The sequence below is a fragment of the Rhinichthys klamathensis genome, unplaced genomic scaffold (genome assembly GCF_029890125.1).
Source record: "Rhinichthys klamathensis goyatoka isolate OS25496 unplaced genomic scaffold, OSU_Roscu_1.1 h1tg000090l_1, whole genome shotgun sequence".
NCBI lineage: Eukaryota > Metazoa > Chordata > Actinopteri > Cypriniformes > Leuciscidae > Rhinichthys > Rhinichthys klamathensis.
In genome coordinates, this window is record NW_026606629.1 from 5,497,296 (window position 1) to 5,521,591 (window position 24,296).

Here is a 24,296-nt window from a genome sequence, read left to right on the forward strand (position 1 = left end):
CGCTTTGGTTATGTATACTGATATGTGATTATGATATGCAATTCCGGTGTACTTGAGCTGAGCTGTCTATCAGCTGTGAGCACTCCCAGAGGAGCAACGCTATTGGCTGTTGTTCCTACAAGAGAGTGTCAGTATCCTCGTGGCCCCGAACTGGCCAAACAGCCCTGGTTTGCGGACCTGAGAGAGTTAATGGTGGCTCCCTCATGGAAAATCCCCCTCAGGAAGGACCATGCTGTCTCAGGCGGATGGCACGATATGGCACCCCAGCCCCGAGCTGTGGAACCATAATGTGTGGCCGCTGCGGGGACCTTGAATGAGCGGGACACTCTGCATTCACGAGTGCTGAGCATAGTCGAGGAGGCACGCGCGCCTTCTACTGGATCGCCTCTGCGCTCTGAGATGGGGAGTTTTTCTGTTTACAAAATGGTGCTTGGACATCGATTTGACCCGGGGATCGTTCCGTGTCGGATGTTTCGCGCTTTCTACAGCTCGGAATGGAGAGCAGGACTTTGCCATCCACGCTAAGGTGTAGGTGGTCGCTATTGTTGCTGTTCGTTCCCCGGTTGACGGGCAATCGATCGGTAAGCACGCTTTGGTGATCAGATTTCTCAGGGGAGCGAGGAGATTGTGTTCTTCACGGCCGCCCTCCGTGCCGCCGTGAGATCTAGCTCTGTTTTTGAGAGCTCTACCTCTACCACCGTTTGAGCCCCTAGCTTCGATTGCGGTTGAGGAGCTTTCCCTGAAGACTGCCTTACTTGCTCTCACCTCAGCGAATCGCATTGGAGACTTACACGCGTTCTCGGGGAACGACGATTGTATTTGTTTCGGACCTGGCGACAGCAGCGTCACTCTCCGGCTGAGACCAGGCTACGTTCCGAAGTCACTCAACACACCATTTAGAGCACAGGTTGTTTCACTGCCCGCCTTTTCTGCTGAGCCATCAGCCTCGCGTGACGCCGACGCTAAGAGCGCTGTTTGCCCGGTAACAGGGCTTTGCGGACATACGTGGATAGCTCGGCCGCCTTTCGTCAGTCGGACCAGCTGTTCGTGTGCTTTGGTGGATGTAATAAGGGATGTGCCGTTTCAAAAGAGAGACTCTCACTAGATTGTGGATGCTATTGCATTGGCTTACGAATGCCAGGGGAAAGATTGTCCCCTTAACATCAGAGCTCATTCTACAAGGGCAATTGCTTCCTCGTGGGCCTGGGCTAGAGGTATGTCTATCCAGGATTTATGTAGCTGGCTGGTTTCTCAGAACACATTCGCCAGGTTTTACAAGCTGGATGTACCCTCTGTAGAGTCACACGTACTTTCGGGGAGTTGAGTTTTACTGAAATATTTTGTTATCTGTTAACCAGCTATGCAGTAGTTATCTAGCTGCTAACTCTGTGTTATGGTTAATAAAGTTGATGCAGCTGTCACCGCAATCGCCGTCGACAATGCGTTGAACTCTCATGCTTGAGTGCTTATTGTGTTGTGTCTGCCCTATTCAGTGCAGCCTTCAGTTCCATTGCTTTCAGATATACAGATTTTGATAAGGTCGGAGCAGGCATCTCTTTGGTCTAGTACCTCCTATCAGATGAGAGCGCTCTTATCGACGCGGCTATTGGCTAGAACTGTCTTGCTTACCTTGGGTGTGGTTTGACCCCGTTCAGGGCTTATCTTCACTGCTCTCATGGCGGGATTTAATACAGTTCCCATAAACGTCACGCTGACGTAATGTTGAAGTTACCACCTCGAAAGGGAACGTCTCCGGTTACTATCGTAACCTTGGTTCCCTGAGAGGCGGGAACGAGACATTACGTTAGCCGCCGTGCTCGCTGTTTGGTCAGCTGTGCTAGCGTTCAGTCGTGATCCTGACGTAATTGTTGCGCCCATGCATTTTAAATTGCCCGGGAACCTGTCAGTATTTACATGCTTCGCGTCAATTGGCCAGCTGTCCCCAGCTGGTGTTAGCCCATAAGATTTCAGCGAAAGTGGAGAAGGGAGGAGTTCCCATATATGTCACGCTGACGTAATGTCTCGTTCCCACCTCTCAGGGAACCGATCACGATAGTAACCGGAGGCGTTTTGCGATCTCGCTAGTTTCCAATGATTTCTTTCTATAGTTTTCTGATAAAACCTCCATTTGATGGTGAAATGATGGGTTTGTGTGACGTTGTTCCAGAGAGGCGTGTTAAGCCGTTTATACTTTCGCCTGGCTCTGCAGCGCGAGTCTCCGCTGCCTTCGCGCACACCTCCCCAAGCGGATGAGGCATTTGACGCGCCCGCCGTTGTACTATTCTTTGAAACGAAAGGGGCTGACTCGGACTAAATGTCCTCTAAACAATCAGAAATCAGTGGTGAGAAGTAGTAAGGTACACACGTGACAATGTTTATTTTAGTACACCACCAATATGCTACAAAAGAATCGTGTAAAACCCAGTAAACCTTGAGATTATTAACATTAGAACAACATGGATATGAGAACACGTATACAACTAAATTAACGAGCTCTTAAACATTTCCATTTAGTTTTGTGAAAATTATTAAACATGGACCTTTATGTTCATTGAAAATATACTCAAATCACTATGCAGGTCTGACTCTGAGTGATTACTAGAGAGAACGCTTGGAAATGAGCTGCATGTATACATCAATAATGTGAAACAGCACACAATTTAATGAATTAAAACGGCAAAATGCTATATTGGTGTCACATGATCCGATTACCTCAAACTCTTACTTCACATCCAACTTGGTTTAAATAAGAGATGACAATTTTCATTTATTGGTTCATTCACACAGAAAGCAGAAGAGGAGCTCACACCCTTAGAGTAATATATTCAAAGTTTTCCGGGATTATACCGGTTTCTAGATTACATGTGAATACCATTTTGGATCAGTTTTAAATTACATAAGAATCCAAATGCATTTCAAAGCTTTATCGGCAGACATCTGCAAAGCACTAAGATGCAGAAAAGGACATGCCTCCAAGAAATTTCCATAGGAAATGGGGAAGCTGGGCACATAAGACAAATCTTTCAGAAAAGTAAATAAATCCAATTCATGTGCACCAAATAAATGTGCCATATTAAGGTGCTGCTTGTTCAGATTCAAACACTTGGTATTTGGACCATAGTATTGTTTGGATAGAGCCTGCTAAGGGTGACTAATGGCAAAAACAAGGTATTGCATGCATAGTATGCAATACACTTATGAGACTGCAGGGAAAAGTGGTCATGTCTGCTCTACCTGTTAAACATTTGACCTTTTTTGTAATGCTCATAAGAGCTAGTCCCTGTATGAGAGGATTGACCTGCCTGTGTAACTGCCAATAAATGCAGACTTTTCACTGTCAAGCTCTCCGATTCCATGTTTTCTGGTTAAACGGTTATAAGACCACTAAAGTAGCAACAAAATAAAGTCAGGAAATACTTGACTAGGGAGCACAAATCAACCAACCACTATGGTTTCTAAGTGTCCCAATCTGACATGAACTTTGAGAAACAGGCTAGGAGTTGTGGGTTCCACATGGCTTACAATGAATTACAACATTCAAATTCAAAACATGAACAATTTATTCACATCGAAAAAATTAACCTTCATGACAGTTAAACAGGAACATGCCACATGGGGACAGTTGCTCATATCTCATACCCCAGCTTTCATCTGACTGTGCGGTGGCAGAGGTTTCTCCAGGTGGTGACCCACAGTGAGACCGAAGGGGGAATCAGCCTGCTTTTCATGAACTTCAGGCTTCAGCTGAAAGCCTTTCACCTTATCAAAACTGTCTACGGGTGGGAAGGAGAGAGGCACTTCGCTTAAAAGACCTTGAAGACGAGTACGCCATTCTTTCAACAGGCTGTCACGAGCCTCAGCAGAGAGATGTGTGGGTGCCCAGAAGACCTGTGGTGCGAGGACCCGGAAGCCACAGTAATTGAGGACACCATTCTACAAAAGAGAAAACATTAGCACAGCAGTTCCAGGTTAGTATGACATGCAAAATCAAATGGTGCAAAATTAAGCTTAGTTGAGGGAAGAGGAGGGATGAAGCATCTTACCTGAACTGGCCACAGAGTAACATTCATATCTCCATTGATCCCATTGGAGCTGAACATGGTCTCATGGGAACCAGTGGTGAATGACAACATGGCTTTCTTTTCCTAACACAAATTAAAAACCCACTCACATTTCATTAAATGAACAACTTTTAACCTTTTCTGATTAACGCATGTAACGATTTGTTGGTCTTACCCTGAAGATGCCTGCACTGTAGCGCTTTTCCGAGGTGTACGCAAAACCAAGGGTAAGAACCCGATCCATCCAGCCTTTCATGATGGCAGGAACCGAGAACCAGTACATTGGAAACTGCAAAAGACAAAAAAAGGGAAGTAAAAGAACTACAAGTATAGCCTGGATGCCAGCCCGAACCCCACCCACAACATTTTCGGAAGTTCGGTCTGGACTCGATCCATTGAGGAGTAATTATGATCGGTTCAGAATTAGTCGGGCCAATCAAATTGCCAGGGTGGGCTTTATACGATGATGGACAGATCATCTGCAGTTACGTAATCATCACGTCACCAAAGAGCGCATGGGTTGAACTGGTTTCCCGAGATGACTGCAGCTGGAGAATTGGGATGTATAGATTCCGCCATCGCGTCTGTTATAAAAGAAATCGACAGCGCATTCATTTTAAAAGACGAACAGAGAACTGCAATCAAGGCATTTGTCGATCGGAAAGATGTGTTTGCCGTCCTTCCTACGGGATTCGGCAAACGTTTATTTTATCAGCTGGCTCCAATGGTCGCTAAGAAGATGGGACGCAATGAAAACCCTGTGGTCGTTGTGGTTTCTCCTTTGGTCGCACTCATGGAGGACCAAGTAAAATAACACATTTTACTACTTCCAGCGTGCGTGTAGTTGAGTTCTGTTAACAATTTGCGTAGCTCATAAAAAAAAAAAAAAAAAAAAGTACTGCGTTGCTCTGATTGGTTGTAGGTCTATGCAATTAAGTGCAGAGTTTTTATGTTTTTTTTCTGGTTCGGTTAAGATACGCCTCAAAGCCCTATGGAGCAGTATCAGACTCACATTCTGACTAGAATACAAGTATGACAAAGTCAGGCTACTACAAGTACCCAAAAGAAACAAAATTAAAATCCGATTTCTGATATATAAAAGCCTTACCTGAAAAATAACAATATCTGCTTTTTTTAGTTTCTGGTGCTCCTCTACAATATCAGAAGCTAGTCGTCCCTCCTGCCAGGCCAGCATGGTCTCCTCTCCATAGCAGAAATGTTCTGGGTTCGTCACTGCTTCTGAAAAAGAAAATTGTGCAAAATAGCCATTGCACTCCAATAAGGGCAAAAGTTGTTAAGTTTAATATTTTCTAAAACATAACACTGCCTCCAAACCAGTAATATCCTCCTTGGTTGCTGTGGCTTTGAATTTCATTTCATACAGGTCAGACACAAGAACATTGCAGCCCTGTTTCTTCAGCACATCTACAGCAGCATCTTTAATGGCTGCATTGAAAGATCCAGCACTCTGGTGCGCATACACGATCAACACTGTCTTTGCAGCTGAAAAAATAAAATAAAAAAATCAACAAAAAAAAATCAAACAAACAAAAATTAACTGCAGCAACAAAATAACCTACCCATGTTTCTCACCCACAGGTCTCAAAAGAGCATCTACTAAACCAACAGCTTTGTGAGCTTCTTTTAAAACCACAATCACCTGAGCACAGCTGAAAGTAATTTACTAATCAATTAGTGTTGACAGGCTAGAGGCTTTCCAAAAACAAAAATCTACAGCAAAAAAAAAGGTTAAACAAAAGTGATTATTAACTGGATGTATTTCTTCTTAAAAGCAGCATCTATGAATCTTAAAAAAAAAAAAAAGAATCGCATTATGCCTGGTGGTTAGTTTACCTTTTTACCACTAGATGTCAACATGCACCACTGGAGCTATAGACGTCTATTAGAGCCATACAAATAAAATACCAATATGATAAAGATAAAAAATATATAGCCCCTATAAATTTAGTGACTCAGTTTAGAAAACAAACTGTTTTGCTTAGATACTTTTGTATCATGGCCAGGTTATAATTATGACTACAATTTTCTGCTGAAAAAAAAAAAACTTGTCTGGTCTTTGGTGTAGTTTGTGGTCTTTTAAGGGTACACTATGTAGGAATCATAGACAGTAAAAGAAATGGACACAGCGACTCCATTGATTTCAACGGAGAAAATTAAAGCCCGTTAAAAGCTGATCGCCAGGCGTACTGCACAGGCTCAAACGCTGTGCCGAGTGAAATCTGAATAATTCCCCTCCGAATCTCACAGAGACGGAGAGAGTGAGTATTAGCTGTCCATGAGCTAGCAGCAGGATCAACTTTATGACTCTCTATGGGCTTCTCCCTTGACTTTATCGGACTTTATACCTCCACGTCCCCCCGATTGCCTGCGAGCTTCTCCTCCTGTCTATATGGTAATTTCTCTACTGTGCGACGGAGAGTCGATTCATTATGACGCAATCGTTAGCTTATTTTTACAAAAACTGCTTCTACAGGGCCATAACGTAAGATACAGGGTAATGGAGCCTTTTATACATTGTCGTGTTTCTTTAGAAATAAATAATGAATAAATGGAGTCTTTGGACGCCTCAGATGTAAAGTTATTCGCTGTCAAAGTGACGCCAAAATGAATGGGAGTCAATGGAATGCTAACAGCAGGTGAAGTTCTGCTACAATGGCGGCTCCCGCGAGGCTTCAACTTCCGGCTGATGGATTACCCCCTTGGTAGGAATTCCGTTTTTGTCAAACAGCGACCCCTAGAGTCGCTGTGGAGTACTTGTACTGTCGTAAATAGCACTCACGCAGAGATAGCTCTGCACTCACGGCCTGATCCCCTCCCCCTGTATACCGGTACCTGTTCAGTAGGGTGGAAGCTGTAATGAGTGGAAATAAGGTGTGGCCCCTTTAAGAGCTGCGCGCTCCCTGTTGAATTGTCGGCAGTCTGTATTGTATGTGAGCCTCGAACACCCGTCCCCACGTATGCAGCGCCGGGTTATTTCTGTTTGATGCTCATTCTTATCCTATTTTAAGTGAAAGCCTGACCGAGTGAGACTCTTGTCCGGTTCCTCACGCGGTCAGTTTCTCGTTTTCTTTTCATTGACTCTTCAGACCACGTTTTCTTCGTCGACCCTGCCATGATTCACTTCTGAAATGCGTGCTAGTGTCTGTCATAGAGGCCGTTTCATAGATTGTTGATGTATGTGATGCGTGAGGGAGCGCAATAATGACAGAATTTTGGCAGATCTTTTTTGCCGTAAAGCAATTCATTACATCGCGAGACCTGATATCACGCGATACTTCCTGATGCTATGGCCGGCGGCACGCCGGCTTAAAGTTGCAAGTGTGGTTTTTCCACTCACAGGTGATAGAAAAAAGTAATATAACCATTCCAATGACTCTGAAGCTGTTCAGTTAAGGTAAAAAACCTGCATAGTTCACCTTTAACTGCTTAGGATGGATGATGATGTGCTTAAGACCACCTAAACCGGAGACTTGCTCAGGCTGAGTTTAACTCACTAGTTAGACAATCTTAATATATTTTCCCACTGCAGTGCTTTTTTCCCCTTCAGAATGAGATCCAGCAGTTCATTCTAATATTATCAGTCTGCAATCCCGGTGGCCGCAATTTCAGGACCACATTTCTAGGACCCTAGTTTTTTGTGTGTGTGTGACAGCGCTACTCATGAAAATGACGACGTCACACATATGTCTGCGCAACGTGCGTGTGCTATCTGGGTGTGTGTCCTCTTTCTTTTGTGAAATAACGGTAAACCACTTTATTTCTGTGTGAAAAGAAAGGCTCCAATCACTCCCTCCGGCCTCTTTGGTGACGCCATGGAGTCAGTTACTGAGCATTGTTCTGAGGCGCAGAAGCACGAAGGCTATGAGGTGCGAATATTGCTGCACGTTCCAGAACTCGTCGAGGTCTCTCTCTTTGTCGGCACCTCGTCCCGCCTAAGTTCGGCTGACCAGCCCGCCAAAAACGGCTCCGCACTTAGCCGGATCTTCGCCGTAGGCAGTGGGCGGGACCAGGAATGTAGCGACACGTACCACGGGAAGCGCCACGGCTAAAACAGGCGTGGGTCCGTCACTGACTTTGCCTCAAAACGCCCCGTTCTGAGAATGGAAGTGCACTGTAGCTATTTCGTGGTGCTCAAGAGGGATGGAAGACTCCTGTAGTGGAAATTTTAATGATATTCATTGATCTTTAGTAAAATATAGATGATTCAAAGAATGTCACATGTGTGTCTCTCACTTGTAGTGAGAGAAGATTCTGTTTATGTACCTGGGGAGGCAGAAGAGGGAGACACTCCAGAGAACAGACGAACAAGGACCTCTGACCTAGATGTCAGAAGGCCATTTTTGGTGCAGGGGGGCTTATTGGGCCAACTAGTGACGTCTATGGAAAACTACTGGGAGGAAGGCTCTGGGGGGAAGAAGGCCTTGAAACTAAGATAAAAGCTAGTTCAGTCTGTCTGGGGGTGTGTCACTCTTCTGCACAGGGTAACAACTGTGTATTAGACTGCTCCTATTCTTGCAAGAATAAATTCTTCTATTTTATATAATTTGACTCTGAGTGTCTCTTTATTCAGTGATGTTTGCTTGAGATGAATTTTTGCCACAACAGTTTTGGTGTCAGAAGTGATATTCCTTGGACGTGCCTCCTGGACCTGAGATCGGACGGTGTTTGGCCACCTGGACTAAGTAAGTTCCAGCTCTACCTCGTAAACTTGAGAGAGAGGGGCCGACCGATATCAGGGCCGGGAGAATCGACCACTGGAATCTAAAGAACCCGCAGGTGGCAACAGAAGCATCTCTGGTAAGAGACAGTTCAATTTATTTTCTTTTGGGTAAGTTAATTAAATTCAGTTTAATTGGGGAGAAGAGTGAAATTGAACCATATTGGCTGAAGGCTGTTTCTGTGGTACGTAATCTGAGATTAATTGAGATCTATATAGATCAAGAAATTTCAAACAGATACGAGGGAAAAATCTGAGATTAATTGAGGTCTGTAACAGAACAAGAAATTTCAAGCAGATAAATAATCTGGGATTAAGTGAGAACTGTAACAGATCAAGAGATTTCAAACAGATAGGTACCCTGAAAATTAGTTGTTCCACGACGGAGCAAATTGTTTTTAGGTACTGAGGCTAATTAGGGGGAACCAGAATTTTTTGGTAAACCATAATTAGGAGGGCACTAATAGTGCAACCCGACCGATTTGGGTTAAAAGAAAAGAATCGGATTTGTTTAGGGACGCCTAACAGATTAAAGAAAACGCGCGTTGAAGAGAAATCCACAGAGAACAGAAAACAGCCAGTATGGGGATGTCTCAAAAGCAAGCTTGCGAAATTTGTACACCGGTTTTCTGTAGAACTAGGAAAGTATGGGGGGAAATGTATATTTTAGATATTGAAAAAAACTGAGAAAATACCATGATCATGAGCTACCATGAGCACAAATAGACTAAGAGTGTGCGAGAATCAGTGGAACAGGGCAGCGGGACAAAAGGTTGTTGTGGCTGCGTTCAACATGTGTGTAAAAAATGTGAACAGATAATGGATTGTTCAGTTGAAGATGAAATGTCGAACTGCCAGGAGAAATAATGTTTTTTACTTCTTCGTCCAGTAAATGGATGCATGACATTAGATGTCTATAGAACTTAAATTTATATGACAAGGATTGAAGTGGCAAGAAGCAATAAGGCTGTCTGTGTGAAATAGAGGGAAGTGAAAAAAAAACAAAAAGGTTGGTGTGTGAGACATGTGTGTGTGGGTATTGTTCAAACAATCATGTACTGGTTAGATAATGAAGGAACTGGCATGTTTGAGAAAAGAAAGGAGAGGATAATGAAGGAACTGGCATGTAGGGAAAAGGAAGGAGGAATATAGTAGAAAACTATATGTGATGAAAATAGACATGGTCTGACAGAATTTATGGAAGTCAAATTAACTGTTCAAATGATATGAAAAGTTTTAGAATAAAATAAGGCATTGTATGATTGACAGGGATTAACATGATATGAAGAATGTTTTGAGCAGAATGGGGAACAATTCTAGATTTTGATAAAATAATGATTGAAATGATGATATATCTGCTTTATTTTATTAATGTTAAGAAAATAAGGGTATTGAAGCAAGTAGCTATAATGGTTGTCTGTGTAATTTACGGACTGAGTAATATAATCTGTTTTGGAGAAACAGTAGAGATAAGACTGAGACAATAATGTGATGGAAGGGAAAAAAAGGCTTCAAACCAGTGGAAATGAAAATAATGATGTACAAATTGTTACACTTTATGAAGAGTAACGGAACAGTCCGGGAAAATAAATAAGTAAATAAATAGTGAGACAGAAGAGAGCAAATGCTGTAAACAGCTCTGCTCTGAAGATCTCACTTTGAAGAGATTTGCAGATGATGTTTTGTAAAAGATAAGCTGGGATAACAGCAACAGTACTTGTAATTAGTGTTGTTGATGATAATACCAAATTAGTAAGGTAAAGACAGAAAACAAATTCGAATATTTTGAGCATTTTCTGTGCTGCTCATGAAATTATGTTCTGCCAATAATAATGATGAAGAGTATGATTTGGCTATTGTGATTGAATCCGCCATTGGTGGAGGGACAAAGGAATACAGAGAACTGATTATCAGTGGGTCTGTTTACATTCCTGAATGGGACACACACTGCTTCAAGGGCGTGTTAAGTTGAAGCCCTTTGGAAGCTCACAGTGATCAAACTGCAAGGTGTCTGATGCTGTAGTTGAGGCTGAAACAAATTCACTAGATGACAGAGAGTGTTTTAACGGTGGTCATCGGGACAATTTAATAGGTAACTGTAAATGACCACCGAGAAGGTGTTTAAAAATGTGATAAAATGACAACACATTTCTGGTAATAATATTGGTTTGAAAATAGATCAGTGTTTAAATGACGACAGTGACAATTTTTGGTCTGAGAAATAAGAGATAAAAAACAAGGTCAAAAGATTGAAGTCTTAAAGTGAATCCTTTTGTGACTCCAACAAATGTGAGTTGCAAAATATGTAAAGGTAATATAGAGAGACAGATCTCAAAGATGATTTATAATAACTGCAAAAGATGCAGAGTAGCCTTGTCAAAGTTAGTGTGAATCCTGATTGGAGACTGATAAACTCCTAGAAGAGAAAACTTTGAAGTCAGAGATTAAGCTATGGTAATTGAGATTGAGAAATGTGAAACGTTATTGAGAACTAGAATAATTACCATTATGTAAGAACAAATAAGCAGATGCAGTAGGCTACTGAATTAACAGTTGCTAAATGTAAAATGTGTGAAAGGCATCTGATTAAACAAACAGCTTGAAAAGTTGACCATGAAAGAACTAGAAGCTGATGTTTTGCTCTCAAAAGATAAGTTTGTTATGGGCTGTATTGAAACAGTTCGCTTATCTAAAATCTGATGTGTGCTGTGCCTGAAACTGCCAGTGCGACAGAGACTCAATCTGAGAGGAAATTTGTAATGTCTAAATTCCCTGAGGTGGGCAAAAGACAAATATAAATAATATGTTTATTTGAAACCGTATGTAATTTCTGGCAAAGATGCCTTAAGCTGGGATAGAGTTAAAAGATGATAGATAAATGTTTGATGTTAGAAGTATATGAGAGAGCAGTGTACCATCCAATAGAGTCTCAGAGTCTCTCTCATTCAATGAGTCAGCTAAAAGCTGGTATCTGTGATAATGTAAAGCACAGTGTTTCAGTTGAAGATCATAGACACAGAGATGTTTTAAAAATAAAACTGAATGACTTTAAAGAAGTATTTAAAACAATAATACAGATAGAGATGACATTTTGATTAGCTTATTTTAGGACCAGTAACTTCTCTGTCTCATTTAGTCTCCACCATTCAGGACCGATGGCTCCGGCTACAGATGAAGTACACTGAATGTACGGTTGTGATCTAAATTCACTAAGTATAATCCAAGCAGCTAGGTTGCTGCTTTTAAGATGGTTAATGGATTTAAGTGATTAAATACTGTTGTTATTGACCTGTCTCCCTATGTGAACACTATTAGGCAATCGGAATGGCTCTGGTGACTCTTGAACGTGCCTTTCCTAAGCTCTAGAAAACAGCTGAGTTCTGTTGAAGCAAACAGCCTGTGATGGGAAAGAGCGGTTACCAGTGTGTACAGTGGCTACTCAATGACGGGTTTGATCTTCCTGGCCAGGGGACAGCCTAACGCAGGGGGTCACGAACATTGGGCACCTCCGGGATGGAGGTGTTATATGTGAGAAAGGTATGAGAGTTGAGCGCTGATTACTGGAGGCCACCGGGGTCAGCAGAGCATTGAGAGGTGAGATGCGCTGTGAGGAACAGACACGGCGGTCTGACCCAGAAAATGTGAGTTTCCTCTACATACCACTCGCCAGAAGAAACCGCATTCATTGTATGGCTTGTTTTTTTTTATTGTGACAAGCGTCTGCAAATATGCCAGGGGAAAACACCCTGATGGAGATTATAGATAAAGGGCTAACAGGAGTGGGCGAGCAGGAGCCAGCTGAGGCCATGAAGTGATTCCCATTAGTTGTTGTGGAGACAGTAGCAAAACTTTTTATGTACTGGTTTGCCTTATGGGCAAGGAAAATCATAGTGTTGATTTTGAACTAATATGTTATAACATAGTTTTAACTCTTGAAGGTCGTTAGACATGGTGGTGGCTAAAGATGAAGACAGCTTTTGATTTAAGGAAAGTCTGGATGACAAAGGTGAATGGTCAAAGGTTATTGTAATGAATACAAATTTTGACTAAGTTACAGCCTTAGGAGGCTGGTGAAAAAAATTATTTGTTTATAGTGAGAGAGACTGCTTGAGCGGAGGAAGGGATGGTAACTGTGTCTGTCTTTCCGTTATCGGCCTGCTAGAGCAAGCTGAAGCAAAATAATGATAATGAAACAAAACAACCCAGCTGACTTGTCTAAAAAATCAAATGAATAATGAACAAGACATGCTTTGAAACTGGTTGGGAGACCATGTAAAATTCGGTAGAAGCTACAGGAAAAATGGAAAGGTTAAAATCTTATTTAAAATTTAAATCTTTTAGCAATAATATAAAGAAAAGTGAACATTGAGAATGAGCAGTTAACATATGTGTGTCTAGTATGAGTGTGTGTGATGGTGACAGCACTTTATGTCTTGTATGTATTAGTTTGGGGCACTAATATTCCGCCTGAATGGTGTGTATATTGCGTCATTAACCTCTGGAATGAGTTTATCATTACAGATGGGTTAAGGCAAATGAAAAATTTTAAAGAAGCTGATAATTCTGATGAAAAGACAATACAGAACATGGGACAAGCTTTAAGTTGATTGGCCATCAAGCTCTGTCTGGTAGTAATAATTTTGTCATACATAATGTAGATTTGAAGATCAGTTTAAGTAAATTGGAATTGTGTAGTTGTAGATCACCATCTGGCATGGGCTGAGATAAATGAAAATGTTGTAGATTTGAGGGAAACAACAAAGTGACATATTGGCTAAGTCAACATGAAATTATCAAGAGAGCCTCTCACATTTATGATTATTGTGAACAAAGGGGGAGAAATGATTGACTGACATTGACCAAGTCTGTACAGCACGACCTGACCTGATAGGGAAAATTGATGACTTTGGAAATGTTTGTAGATGACTGACTTGAGGGACCAAACAACAGGCCTGAAAAGCAAGATACGCTGTGAGACTGAGGGACGTTGCCTTTCAAATACTTCGATAAGAAGATGAGATTGTGGCTTTAAGTGACGAATGTAATATTTTGTTTCAGAGACAGAGAAAGATGTCTGGGCAAAATTTGGCTGAAGGACGCCGTTTGGGTTAGTGTTGATGGCAAACTTTATAAAAAACACTATGTTAAATGTTATGTTAAATTGATGCTCGAGTTGTGTCGTGCATCAAGAGGGAGATGGTATAACAATTGCCAAATATGGTTTATTAAGGGATAAATGTTGGGAGAACACTAGGGGTAATTTGATAAAAGCCCTGAAAGAAGCCATTTTTTCTGCCTAACAAAATTGATGTCTGTGAGTGTGCACACACCAATAACAAAGATTGTTTCAACAGGAAACGCCAGGGCATCGAAGGACACGGGAGAACAGTAGACAAAAGAAACTGCGTACTTTACTATCTGACAATAACCTCGAAATTTGTTTCTCTTTACAGAGAGCATGCAGGATTGGGAGACAGGGCAAAATGTGCCAATAAAATAATGGTTATGGATGAATTTGGCTAACTATCCTGGCCTGGGTTATTATTGTGGCAGAAAGGTGCTACACCTGCGCAGCGCATAACTTAAAATTTTCCTTTTACAGAATGTCAGGATGGATTGGATCAAACAGAACTAATTCTGTTCCAAATGTATGAATATTGACTTGTTAACGTAAGCAAAGTGGATAGGTGTTTTCAGGGGAAAAGTACTCTGAGTGCTATTAAGTGAGCAAGAAATTATCCGGAGATAATGTTTCAGGTTGTTGATTCCACAGGTCACACCAAAGGGGACGAGCGGCTGTCAAGCGGTCACTAACAAAATACTTAAGGTCTCCATTCACAGGTGACAGGTCACTCCAGTGGGGGTGCGGTCGTGATATAAGGGAAAACCTTATAAGGATCAGAAAATGGTTGGAGAGTGTGACACCTGGGTCCAAGCCTCTCACCTACACCGACAGGCCACAACCATCCCATAGTCCATGGGGCGAACGAGATGATCAACACGCCTGGAGGAGGATGTGAACCAACTAATGGTTTAAGAATGTGGTTTTGTGATTATTTTGAGGATTTTATTTGATTAAATCAAAATAGGGCTTAGTATTGATATACAGTAGATCAAAAGATTTGATTGGTTACTTATTCATTAGGAAATATTTAAGGAAAATGTTTTTGGGAAGAGAAGATCTATTAATTAATGTAAATTGTAGGGATAATTGTTGAAGCTTATTAAGTAGAACCACAGCATGTTTGAATTAAAAGTTAAAGGTAAAAGAACACAGAACTTCCATGGGGCGAACGAGATGATCAACACAACTGATGGTTTAAGTTTAACAGAAGAATCTGGTTTTGTGATGATTTGGTTTGATTGAATCAAACTAGGTATTGATTTGATTGTAAATGTAGAAAATATATTGATTGTGTTCGTAATGGAAATATTAGAGTTAATATTGAACAACTGCATTGGTTGGAAGAATGGATAAAATTATAAGACTTCTCTGGTTAGATTTTGTTAAATATGGCATTAAATAGAGCTTACTAAATTGAATTAGAAGTGAACAAAATATGGTTAGGAAAACCGAGGTGAAATATGGAGATGGGCGTAGAATAATGGAAAAGGCTTAATGATAGGAGTTAGGATTGTTATTCTAATAATTTTGTTATTCATGGGGGAATATGATTATAGTGACAGGTGAAACATGCTGTCTGTTCAATTGGTGAAAATGACAGTCTATCCCAAGGATGAACAAAATTATGTGACGATACATGTAGCGGGAGCTACAGTGAGATATGTGTTAAATGTATGTTCTGTTTGTTTTTCTTCTATTTGTTTATTTTCTGAGAAAGATTAAGGGCAAAAGATTTAAAGAAGGTTACAAGCAGCGGTCATCCGTGTTACGAGATGGCGTACAAAGATAGGGTTTGAAACTGAGTGATTTTTATTATACTTTTATCTGTTTGTTTCCTTACTATGTTATAACTACCTTTTTCCTTACTGGCGTGACTGAGGGTCTGTTTACAGGAGCGCAGGAACAGTGATTTCTCGCTTAGCCCGGCGTCGTAAAAATGTTTACTTGCTAGCTAAAATATTACGGGGCCTTTCCCCCACAAAAACAGCCTTTTGCTTCTTCATTCTAAACTTTTCTTCACAGGTTCAAGGAGAGTGATCATTTATGCGAAAAAATCAGAGATGAAGAGTATAAGTGTGATGATATGACTTAAAATTTGTTTTATTGTTTATTATTGTGATTATGGGTAATCAGAATGATAAAAAGTGAGGAGTTGTAGTGGAAATTTTAATGATATTCATTGATCTTTAGTAAAATATAGATGATTCAAAGAATGTCACATGTGTGTCTCTCACTTGTAGTGAGAGAAGATTCTGTTTATGTACCTGGGGAGGCAGAAGAGGGAGACACTCCAGAGAACAGACGAACAAGGACCTCTGACCTAGATGTCAGAAGGCCATTTTTGGTGCAGGGGAGCTTATTGGGCCAACTAGTGACGTCTATGGAAAACTACTGGGAGGAAGGCTCTGGGGGGAAGAAGGCCTTGAAACTAAGATAAAAGCTAGTTCAGTCTGTCTGGGGGTGTGTCACTCTTCTGCACAGGGTAACAACTGTGTATTAGACTGCTCCTATTCTTGCAAGAATAAATTCTTCTATTTTATATAATTTGACTCTGAGTGTCTCTTACGCAGTGATGTTTGCTTGAGATGAATTTTTGCCACAACACTCCGTCTGATACTGATATGTGTTTATGCTGTTACGTTGCCCTGTATCCTTCAGTGCACCTGGCTATTCTGATCTAACTGCGTATATTCACAGTTGTTGTCGCTGCTGCCACTGATGCTGTGTTTTTACACTGATATATGTTTATGCTGTTATGTTGCCCTGTATTGCTCAGTGCAACTGGCTATTCTGATCTAACTGCGTATATTCACAGTTGTTGTCACTAAGGCCACTGACGCTGTGTTTATGTTCATACTTATATGAGTCTATATGGTTATGTTGCCCTGTATTGCTCAGTGCAACTGGCTATTCTGATCTAACTGCGTATTTTCACAGTTGTTGTCGCTAAGGCCACTGACGCTATGTTTATGTTCAACTTCATACTGATATGAGTCTATACGGTTATGTTGCCCTGTATTGTTCAGTGCAACTGGCTATTCTGATCTAACTGCGTATATTCACAGTTGTTGTCACTACAGCCACTGACGCTTTGGTTATGTATACTGATATGTGATTATGATATGCAATTCCGGTGTACTTGAGCTGAGCTGTCTATCAGCTGTGAGCACTCCCAGAGGAGCAACGCTATTGGCTGTTGTTCCTACAAGAGAGTGTCAGTATCCTCGTGGCCCCGAACTGGCCAAATCAGCCCTGGTTTGCGGACCTGAGAGAGTTAATGGTGGCTCCCTCATGGAAAATCCCCCTCAGGAAGGACCATGCTGTCTCAGGCGGATGGCACGATATGGCACCCCAGCCCCGAGCTGTGGAACCATAATGTGTGGCCGCTGCGGGGACCTTGAATGAGCGGGACACTCTGCATTCACGAGTGCTGAGCATAGTCGAGGAGGCACGCGCGCCTTCTACTGGATCGCCTCTGCGCTCTGAGATGGGGAGTTTTTCTGTTTACAAAATGGTGCTTGGACATCGATTTGACCCGGGGATCGTTCCGTGTCGGATGTTTCGCGCTTTCTACAGCTCGGAATGGAGAGCAGGACTTTGCCATCCACGCTAAGGTGTAGGTGGTCGCTATTGTTGCTGTTCGTTCCCCGGTTGACGGGCAATCGATCGGTAAGCACGCTTTGGTGATCAGATTTCTCAGGGGAGCGAGGAGATTGTGTTCTTCACGGCCGCCCTCCGTGCCGCCGTGAGATCTAGCTCTGTTTTTGAGAGCTCTACCTCTACCACCGTTTGAGCCCCTAGCTTCGATTGCGGTTGAGGAGCTTTCCCTGAAGACTGCCTTACTTGCTCTCACCTCAGCGAATCGCATTGGAGACTTACACGCGTTCTCGGGGAACGACGATTGTATTTGTTTCGGACCTGGCGACAGCAGCGTCACTCTCCGGCTGAGACCAGGCTACGTTCCGAAGTCACTCAACACACCATTTAGAGCACAGGTTGTTTCACTGCCCGCCTTTTCTGCTGAGCCATCAGCCTCGCGTGACGCCGACGCTAAGAGCGCTGTTTGCCCGGTAACAGGGCTTTGCGGACATACGTGGATAGCTCGGCCGCCTTTCGTCAGTCGGACCAGCTGTTCGTGTGCTTTGGTGGATGTAATAAGGGATGTGCCGTTTCAAAAGAGAGACTCTCACTAGATTGTGGATGCTATTGCATTGGCTTACGAATGCCAGGGGAAAGATTGTCCCCTTAACATCAGAGCTCATTCTACAAGGGCAATTGCTTCCTCGTGGGCCTGGGCTAGAGGTATGTCTATCCAGGATTTATGTAGCTGGCTGGTTTCTCAGAACACATTCGCCAGGTTTTACAAGCTGGATGTACCCTCTGTAGAGTCACACGTACTTTCGGGGAGTTGAGTTTTACTGAAATATTTTGTTATCTGTTAACCAGCTATGCAGTAGTTATCTAGCTGCTAACTCTGTGTTATGGTTAATAAAGTTGATGCAGCTGTCACCGCAATCGCCGTCGACAATGCGTTGAACTCTCATGCTTGAGTGCTTATTGTGTTGTGTCTGCCCTATTCAGTGCAGCCTTCAGTTCCATTGCTTTCAGATATACAGATTTTGATAAGGTCGGAGCAGGCATCTCTTTGGTCTAGTACCTCCTATCAGATGAGAGCGCTCTTATCGACGCGGCTATTGGCTAGAACTGTCTTGCTTACCTTGGGTGTGGTTTGACCCCGTTCAGGGCTTATCTTCACTGCTCTCATGGCGGGATTTAATACAGTTCCCATAAACGTCACGCTGACGTAATGTTGAAGTTACCACCTCGAAAGGGAACGTCTCCGGTTACTATCGTAACCTTGGTTCCCTGAGAGGCGGGAACGAGACATTACGTTAGCCGCCGTGCTCGCTGTTTGGTCAGCTGTGCTAGCGTTCAGTCGTGATTCTGACGTAATTGTTGCGCCCATGCATTTTAAATTGCCCGGGAACCTGTCAGTATTTACATGCTTCGCGTCAATTGGCCAGCTGTCCCCAGCTGGTGTTAGCCCATAAGATTTCAGCGAAAGTGGAGAAGGGAGGAGTTCCCATATATGTCACGCTGACGTAATGTCTCGTTCCCACCTCTCAGGGAACCGATCACGATAGTAACCGGAGGCGTTTTGCGATCTCGCTAGTTTCCAATGATTTATTTCTATAGTTTTCTGATAAAACCTCCATTTGATGGTGAAATGATGGGTTTGTGTGACGTTGTTCCAGAGAGGCGTGTTAAGCCGTTTATACTTTCGCCTGGCTCTGCAGCGCGAGTCTCCGCTGCCTTCGCGCACACCTCCCCAAGCGGATGAGGCATTTGACGCGCCCGCCGTTGTACTATTCTTTGAAACGAAAGGGGGCGACTCGGACTAAATGTCCTCTAAACAATCAGAAATCAGTGGTGAGAAGTAGTAAGGTACACACGTGACAATGTTTATTTTAGTACACCACCAATATGCTACAAAAGAATCGTGTAAAACCCAGTAAACCTTGAGATTATTAACATTAGAACAACATGGATATGAGAACACGTATACAACTAAATTAACAAGCTCTTAAACATTTCCATTTAGTTTTGTGAAAATTATTAAACATGGACCTTTATGTTCATTGAAAATATACTCAAATCACTATGCAGGTCTGACTCTTGAGTGATTACTAGAGAGAACGCTTGGAAATGAGCTGCATGTATACATCAATAATGTGAAACAGCACACAATTTAATGAATTAAAACGGCAAAATGCTATATTGGTGTCACATGATCCGATTACCTCAAACTCTTATTTCACATCCAACTTGGTTTAAATAAGAGATGACAATTTTCATTTATTGGTTCATTCACACAGAAAGCAGAAGAGGAGCTCACACCCTTAGAGTAATATATTCAAAGTTTTCCGGGATTATACCGGTTTCTAGATTACATTTGAATACCATTTTGGATCAGTTTTAAATTACATAAGAATCCAAATGCATTTCAAAGCTTTATCGGCAGACATCTGCAAAGCACTAAGATGCAGAAAAGGACATGCCTCCAAGAAATTTCCATAGGAAATGGGGAAGCTGGGCACATAAGACAAATCTTTCAGAAAGTAAATAAATCCAATTCATGTGCACCAAATAAATGTGCCATATTAAGGTGCTGCTTGTTCAGATTCAAACACTTGGTATTTGGACCATAGTATTGTTTGGATAGAGCCTGCTAAGGGTGACTAATGGCAAAAACAAGGTATTGCATGCATAGTATGCAATACACTTATGAGACTGCAGGGAAAAGTGGTCATGTCTGCTCTACCTGTTAAACATTTGACCTTTTTTGTAATGCTCATAAGAGCTAGTCCCTGTATGAGAGGATTGACCTGCCTGTGTAACTGCCAATAAATGCAGACTTTTCACTGTCAAGCTCTCCGATTCCATGTTTTCTGGTTAAACGGTTATAAGACCACTAAAGTAACAACAAAATAAAGTCAGGAAATACTTGACTAGGGAGCACAAATCAACCAACCACTATGGTTTCTAAGTGTCCCAATCTGACATGAACTTTAAGAAACAGGCTAGGAGTTGTGGGTTCCACATGGCTTACAATGAATTACAACATTCAAATTCAAAACATGAACAATTTATTCACATCGAAAAAATTAACCTTCATGACAGTTAAACAGGAACATGCCACATGGGGACAGTTGCTCATATCTCATACCCCAGCTTTCATCTGACTGTGCGGTGGCAGAGGTTTCTCCAGGTGGTGACCCACAGTGAGACCGAAGGGGGAATCAGCCTGCTTTTCATGAACTTCAGGCTTCAGCTGAAAGCCTTTCACCTTATCAAAACTGTCTACGGGTGGGAAGGAGAGAGGCACTTCGCTTAAAAGACCTTGAAGACGAGTACGCCATTCTTTCAACAGGCTGTCACGAGCCTCAGCAGAGAGATGTGTGGGTGCCCAGAAGACCTGTGGTGCGAGGACCCGGAAGCCACAGTAATTGAGGACACCATTCTACAAAAGAGAAAACATTAGCACAGCAGTTCCAGGTTAGTATGACATGCAAAATCAAATGGTGCAAAATTAAGCTTAGTTGAGGGAAGAGGAGGGATGAAGCATCTTACCTGAACTGGCCACAGAGTAACATTCATATCTCCATTGATCCCATTGGAGCTGAACATGGTCTCATGGGAACCAGTGGTGAATGACAACATGGCTTTCTTTTCCTAACACAAATTAAAAACCCACTCACATTTCATTAAATGAACAACTTTTAACCTTTTCTGATTAACGCATGTAACGATTTGTTGGTCTTACCCTGAAGATGCCTGCACTGTAGCGCTTTTCCGAGGTGTACGCAAAACCAAGGGTAAGAACCCGATCCATCCAGCCTTTCATGATGGCAGGAACCGAGAACCAGTACATTGGAAACTGCAAAAGACAAAAAAAAGGGAAGTAAAAGAACTACAAGTATAGATGCCAGCCCGAACCCCACCCACAACATTTTCGGAAGTTCGGTCTGGACTCGATCCATTGAGGAGTAATTATGATCGGTTCAGAATTAGTCGGGCCAATCAAATTGCCAGGGTGGGCTTTATACGATGATGGACAGATCATCTGCAGTTACGTAATCATCACGTCACCAAAGAGCGCATGGGTTGAACTGGTTTCCCGAGATGACTGCAGCTGGAGAATTGGGATGTATAGATTCCGCCATCGCGTCTGTTATAAAAGAAATCGACAGCGCATTAATTTTAAAAGACGAACAGAGAACTGCAATCAAGGCATTTGTCGATCGGAAAGATGTGTTTGCCGTCCTTCCTACGGGATTCGGCAAACGTTTATTTTATCAGCTGGCTCCAATGGTCGCTAAGAAGATTTCATACAGGTCAGACACAAGAACATTGCAGCCCTGTTTCTTCAGCACATCTACAGCAGCATCTTTAATGGCTGCATTGAAAGATCCAGCACTCTGGTGCGCATACACGATCAACACTGTCTTTGCAGCTGAAAAAATAAGAAAGAAACAAAATTCAACCCAACCCAACCCAACCAACCAACCAACCAAAACAAAACAAAACAAAACAAAACAAAACAAAACAAAACAAAACAAAACAAAACAAAACAAAACAAAACAAAACAAAACAAAAGCACTAAAAGAACACACCCATGTTTCTCACCCACAGATCTCAGAGCATCTACTAAACCAACAGCTTTGTGAGCTTCTTTTAAAACCACAATCACCTGAGCACAGCTGAAAATAATTTACTAATCAGTTAGTGTTGGCAGGCTTTCCAAAAACAAAAAAAGTTAAACAAAAGTGATTATTAACTGAGGGTTGTTCCATAAAACAAGATTAGAATACAAGCCAGGCTTATTTTGGTTAGTCAGACTTATTGTCGGTGGATACCGTTTCATAAAGCAAACTTAAAATAGTTCAAACTCAGTTACCCTGGCAACTTATATTGGGAAACTAACCTGGGGCCCGTTTCAGAAAGGAGGTTAAGTGAAAACTCTGAGTATGTTAACCCTGAAATGAGGCAAACTCTGGGTTATCCATTTCAGAATGAGAGGTATGTCAAACCTGAGAAAGCAGAGTAAGTCTTGCCCGTTTCTGAAAGAGAGGTAACTTATACTCAGAGTCAGTTGCCATGGTAACTTACTCAGTGAACCCAACCTGGCCGGGAGCAGGTTTTCTTCAGTAAACCTAGAGTTTATTTCGGTCTCCTCCCCTTTTTTAAAGGGGTCATATAATGGTACATGCACTTTTACAAGTTGATTGTACTGAAATGTGTGTTGGCAGTGCCTGTACACAAACATCATATAATGATAAAAATCCATCCAGTGGTTTTGTTTTAATCTCCTTATATGTTTTCCCCTGCCTCAAATCGAGCCGTTCGTTTTTGTGACGTCAATAAAACGGACGCCCCTCCCACGATTGTTGATTGACGGGTTGCGTTTCAACACAGACCCGCCCTCGCACATGAGGTAGCTGTCAATCATAGTCTGCGCGGCGCGGACCGGACCGGCGCGGTCATTGTTGATGTGCCGTAGCACTGTCTATGAGCAGAATGGCGTCTAAGCGATTGTGGTGTTCTGTTCTTGGGTGTAATAACGAACACAGTCATTTTAATGTTCCTGAATCCGAACCGCTGAAGACGCAGTGGCTGAGTTTTGTTTCCGAAGGGAATATTCCACACGAGCAACGTCAATGCTCTCATGTTTGCGCGAATCATTTCTCATCAGACTGCTTTATAAACGAGGGTCAGTATAAAGCTGGATTTGCTAAGAAGCTTTGCTAAAAAGGATCGGTACCAGATATTCGTGTTCCTGCTGAACCTCCAGAAGAACGGAAGTGAGTGAAACGTTTTATTAAACTTTATATTAATATATTAATCTTTGCAAATCGCTAGCTGCACGCTTCACAATGAATGCGTCTAAGGTTTACACTCAGTCAGGGTACATTACGGCATGTTTTCTATGTATGACGTTCTCAATATAATTCATAATTCCACGTTTATACTGAACAACGCGTTATGGTTATTGTGTTATTGTGTTACAAACGGTGTATGCACAGAACAGAGGGGCGGAGTGAGCGCAGCTCATGATCATTTAAAGGCATATGCACTGAAACGGCGTGCTGAAAACAGAGCTGTTTTTGACCAGGTAAAATAAGTGTTTTCTTACAATACTAATGAGAATTTTTAATTAAAGTATATTACAAACTTTTAATTTAGACCCTAAAGAATCATATTAGCTTGTACAAAAATGGCATTATATGACCCCTTTAAAGAGGAAGCGGTGTTTAAACACCTCATTCATTCTTTCGGTACATTTATTCATTGCTGTTTTTTTTATATTTTTTTTAAAAGATGAAGTCTAAATAACTCCTTAACTGGCAACTTAAAATACAGTAGATTAGAGTTACATCATGTAATTCTAAACAAATTCTACATATTTAAACTGTGGCATTTACAGAAAATCACTGAACCGTGTTCATCTGTGTGTGTGTGTGTGTGTGTGTTGTGTTGGGGGGGGGGGGGGGGGGGGGGGGGGATGTCCATTTATACTTAGATATATACTTAGATTCTATAGGTTCCTCCACATAAAAAATGTGAAGAAATGTGAATGTGTAGATTGTTTGATATGTAGACACATAATATTAACATTACCTCTGTAGGCCTCTCTGTGGCAGCAGAAACTGTTTCTTCATCCCCATCATCCTGTGAAGATGAGCATTTGATTGAGTAAACTTTATAATACTATTTGTCATAATTTTTGGTGTATTGAGTACTTACAACTGCCTGGGGTTCTGTTGAGACAGGAGGCTCCAAAAGAAATATACTACCATCAGAATCTGTTGGG

At 41.9% G+C, this 24,296-nt stretch overlaps 2 protein-coding genes across 2 annotated transcripts; both read right to left on the reverse strand.

Annotated features, from left to right (window-relative positions):
* Positions 1-3,578: 3,578 nt before the first annotated feature.
* LOC130085797 (NAD(P)H dehydrogenase [quinone] 1-like) lies at positions 3,579-4,352 on the reverse strand. Its single transcript, XM_056251753.1, has 3 exons — positions 4,237-4,352; positions 4,044-4,145; positions 3,579-3,933 (listed from the first exon to the last, which is right to left on the reverse strand). The coding sequence occupies exons 1-3, from the start codon at positions 4,342-4,344 to the stop codon at positions 3,634-3,636; spliced, it is 510 nt and encodes a 169-aa protein (XP_056107728.1). The 5' UTR covers positions 4,345-4,352; the 3' UTR covers positions 3,579-3,633.
* Positions 4,353-20,590: 16,238 nt separating this feature from the next.
* LOC130085813 (NAD(P)H dehydrogenase [quinone] 1-like) lies at positions 20,591-22,115 on the reverse strand. The gene is made up of 5 exons (XM_056251769.1): positions 22,099-22,115; positions 21,790-21,938; positions 21,249-21,362; positions 21,056-21,157; positions 20,591-20,945 (listed from the first exon to the last, which is right to left on the reverse strand). The coding sequence occupies exons 1-5, from the start codon at positions 22,100-22,102 to the stop codon at positions 20,646-20,648; spliced, it is 669 nt and encodes a 222-aa protein (XP_056107744.1). The 5' UTR covers positions 22,103-22,115; the 3' UTR covers positions 20,591-20,645.
* Between the last annotated feature and the right edge of the window lie 2,181 nt (positions 22,116-24,296).